Raw genomic sequence first — 2,500 nt, forward strand, 5'->3', positions numbered from 1 at the left:
CACCTCTATCGCTCCCTTACTCTCGAAATCGAGCCTATATATCTCTCCCCCCCCCCCCCCCTCTCTCTCAGAAAGCACAGCAGACAGAGGGACTCAGAGGCAGATAAGAATGGACACTATCTCATGACTCCAGGTGAGGTAACTTGTGATACACACATTGAGGTAGTGTTGTTATTCTTCCTAAAACAGCATGTGTGTTAATTTTACTGTTTTAATTTTTTTATGATTTGTGTGTGTGTGTGTGTGTGTGTGTCTGTGTGTCTCTGTGTGTGTGTGTGTGTGTGTGTGTGTGTGTGTGTGTGTGTGTGTGTGTGTGTGTGTGTGTGTTATGTGGTTGCATTGTTTTTTCAGGCATGAAAGTTTATATCGATCCATTTACATATGAGGACCCGAATGAAGCAGTGCGAGAGTTTGCTAAAGAGATTGACGTTTCCTTTGTGAAGATTGAGGAGGTGATTGGAGCAGGTGAAACACACACACACACACACACACACACACACACACACACACACACACACACACACACACACACACACACACACACACACACACACACACACACATATTTGATTCGCTAACACACATTACAATTCTCATGGCTCTCGTTGTGTGTGTGTGTGTGTGTGTGTGTGTGTGTGTGTGTGTGTGAGAGAGCGACAGAGAAAGAGAGCTGTAAACACACACAAACGCAAACAGAATTGATCTTTCAGCTACATGTATTTATGTTCGTAACAGATCTGGTGTGTGTGTGTGTGTGTGTGTGTGTGTGTGTGTGTGTGTGTGTGTGTGTGTGTGTGTAGGGGAGTTTGGTGAGGTGTGTCGAGGCCGTCTGCGTATTCCTGGTAAGAAGGAGAACTACGTGGCCATCAAAACCCTAAAGGGCGGTTATACAGATAAACAGCGCCGGGACTTCCTCTCTGAGGCGTCAATCATGGGCCAGTTCCACCATCCCAACATAATCCACCTGGAGGGAGTGATTACCACTTCCTGTCCCTCCATGATCATCACTGAGTACATGGAGAATGGAGCACTCGACTCATTCCTCAGGGTGTGTTCATACTGCTCTGTCTCTAAATCACAAGAGTTCATGATTAGCTGTTTTTTTTTTAAATAGATGTTTCCTGTTTGTGATCAGCGTGTCTCGCTCCCATGTTCTGTTCCTGTGTAGATGAACGAAGCTCAGTTCACCCCCCTGCAGTGTGTTGGTATGCTCCGTGGTATAGCCAGTGGGATGAAGTACCTGAGTGAGATGGGCTTCGTCCACCGAGACCTCGCCGCTCGGAACATCCTCGTTAACAGCAACCTGGTGTGTAAAGTGTCTGATTTCGGTCTGTCCAGGTTCCTCACGGAAAGCTCCTCAGATCCAACATACACCAGCTCTCTGGTGAGAAAACTCTACTGTTACTAGCTACTATTGTGTCTAAGCAAATTTAGAAAAAAAAAAAAGGTCATTTATTATGGTGATTATCCTCCTTTGGTTTTCTCAGGGTGGAAAGATTCCGATTCGCTGGACAGCTCCTGAGGCCATCGCCTTCCGTAAATTCACCTCCGCCTCCGATGTCTGGAGTTACGGCATCGTCATGTGGGAGGTGATGTCATTTGGAGAGCGGCCATATTGGGACATGAGTAACCAGGATGTAAGTGTGTGCTATTCATTTTATTTGGAGAGAGAGAGAAAAGGTTCAAATAATATAAACCTGATAAAATATAGCAGACATTAGAATATAAAAACTGCAGTAGCCTTAATTGTGTGTGTGTGTGTTTGTGTTCCTCAGGTGATCAATGCTATAGAACAAGATTACCGTTTGCCCCGCCCCCCTAATTGCCCCACCCCCCTGCATCAGCTGATGTTGGATTGTTGGCAGAGGGATCGTGCTTCTCGCCCCCGATTCTGTGACCTGGTGAACTCTCTGGACAAGCTCATCCGAAACCCCACCTCCCTCAAACACACCTCTCATTCACAAGAAGGGTGAGTGACAAAGTTTTACCTCAAACCCCCAACTTACTTGTGATCCTCGTCAGTGTTACTGTCAGGTAGGAAACACACACGAGGTTCATGAACTTGTCCACTAACATGATTGTGATTTCCATAAACGCTTTCATCTTATTTTACTGACTGCAACTTATTCTATTACTTTTTGATATTAAGTCATGAAACACAAGTAAAGCGGAGTTTCCTCCAGTAAGGACGCGCTTCAGAGAGATCAGGATCTCGGTCTGAAGAACCTCCTGTTGAAGAAGTGTGTGTTTTGGATTGCTGACGTCATCCTGGAAGCTTTTAGAACATGAAAAGATTTTCTGCGTGTGAAGAACAATAAGTTTGCGGAGTTGACATTTGATCTATTTTGTGACTCACTTTGTATTAGAGTGTGTGTGTGTGTGTGTGTGTGTGTGTGTGTGTGTGTGTGTGTGTGTGTGTGTGTTTGAAAAGCTTCAACACTGACAGATTAATGGAGTGTCTGGTCCTTCTAGTCCAGAACCTGTCCAGAGGTGTTTCTCT

At 45.2% G+C, this 2,500-nt stretch overlaps 1 protein-coding gene across 1 annotated transcript in view; it reads left to right on the forward strand.

Moving 5' to 3' along the window:
• ephb4b (eph receptor B4b) overlaps positions 1–2,500 on the forward strand; it is a 7,304-nt gene that overhangs the window by 676 nt on the left and 4,128 nt on the right. The window contains exons 2-7 of the mRNA XM_047807340.1: positions 72–133; positions 352–465; positions 801–1,048; positions 1,169–1,384; positions 1,488–1,637; positions 1,776–1,969. Of these exons, the coding sequence (XP_047663296.1) occupies positions 72–133; positions 352–465; positions 801–1,048; positions 1,169–1,384; positions 1,488–1,637; positions 1,776–1,969 (984 nt within the window). The remainder of the gene's footprint in view (positions 1–71; positions 134–351; positions 466–800; positions 1,049–1,168; positions 1,385–1,487; positions 1,638–1,775; positions 1,970–2,500) is intronic.

This window comes from Tachysurus fulvidraco, chromosome 23, assembly GCF_022655615.1.
Source record: "Tachysurus fulvidraco isolate hzauxx_2018 chromosome 23, HZAU_PFXX_2.0, whole genome shotgun sequence".
NCBI classification, from domain to species: Eukaryota; Metazoa; Chordata; class Actinopteri; order Siluriformes; family Bagridae; genus Tachysurus; species Tachysurus fulvidraco.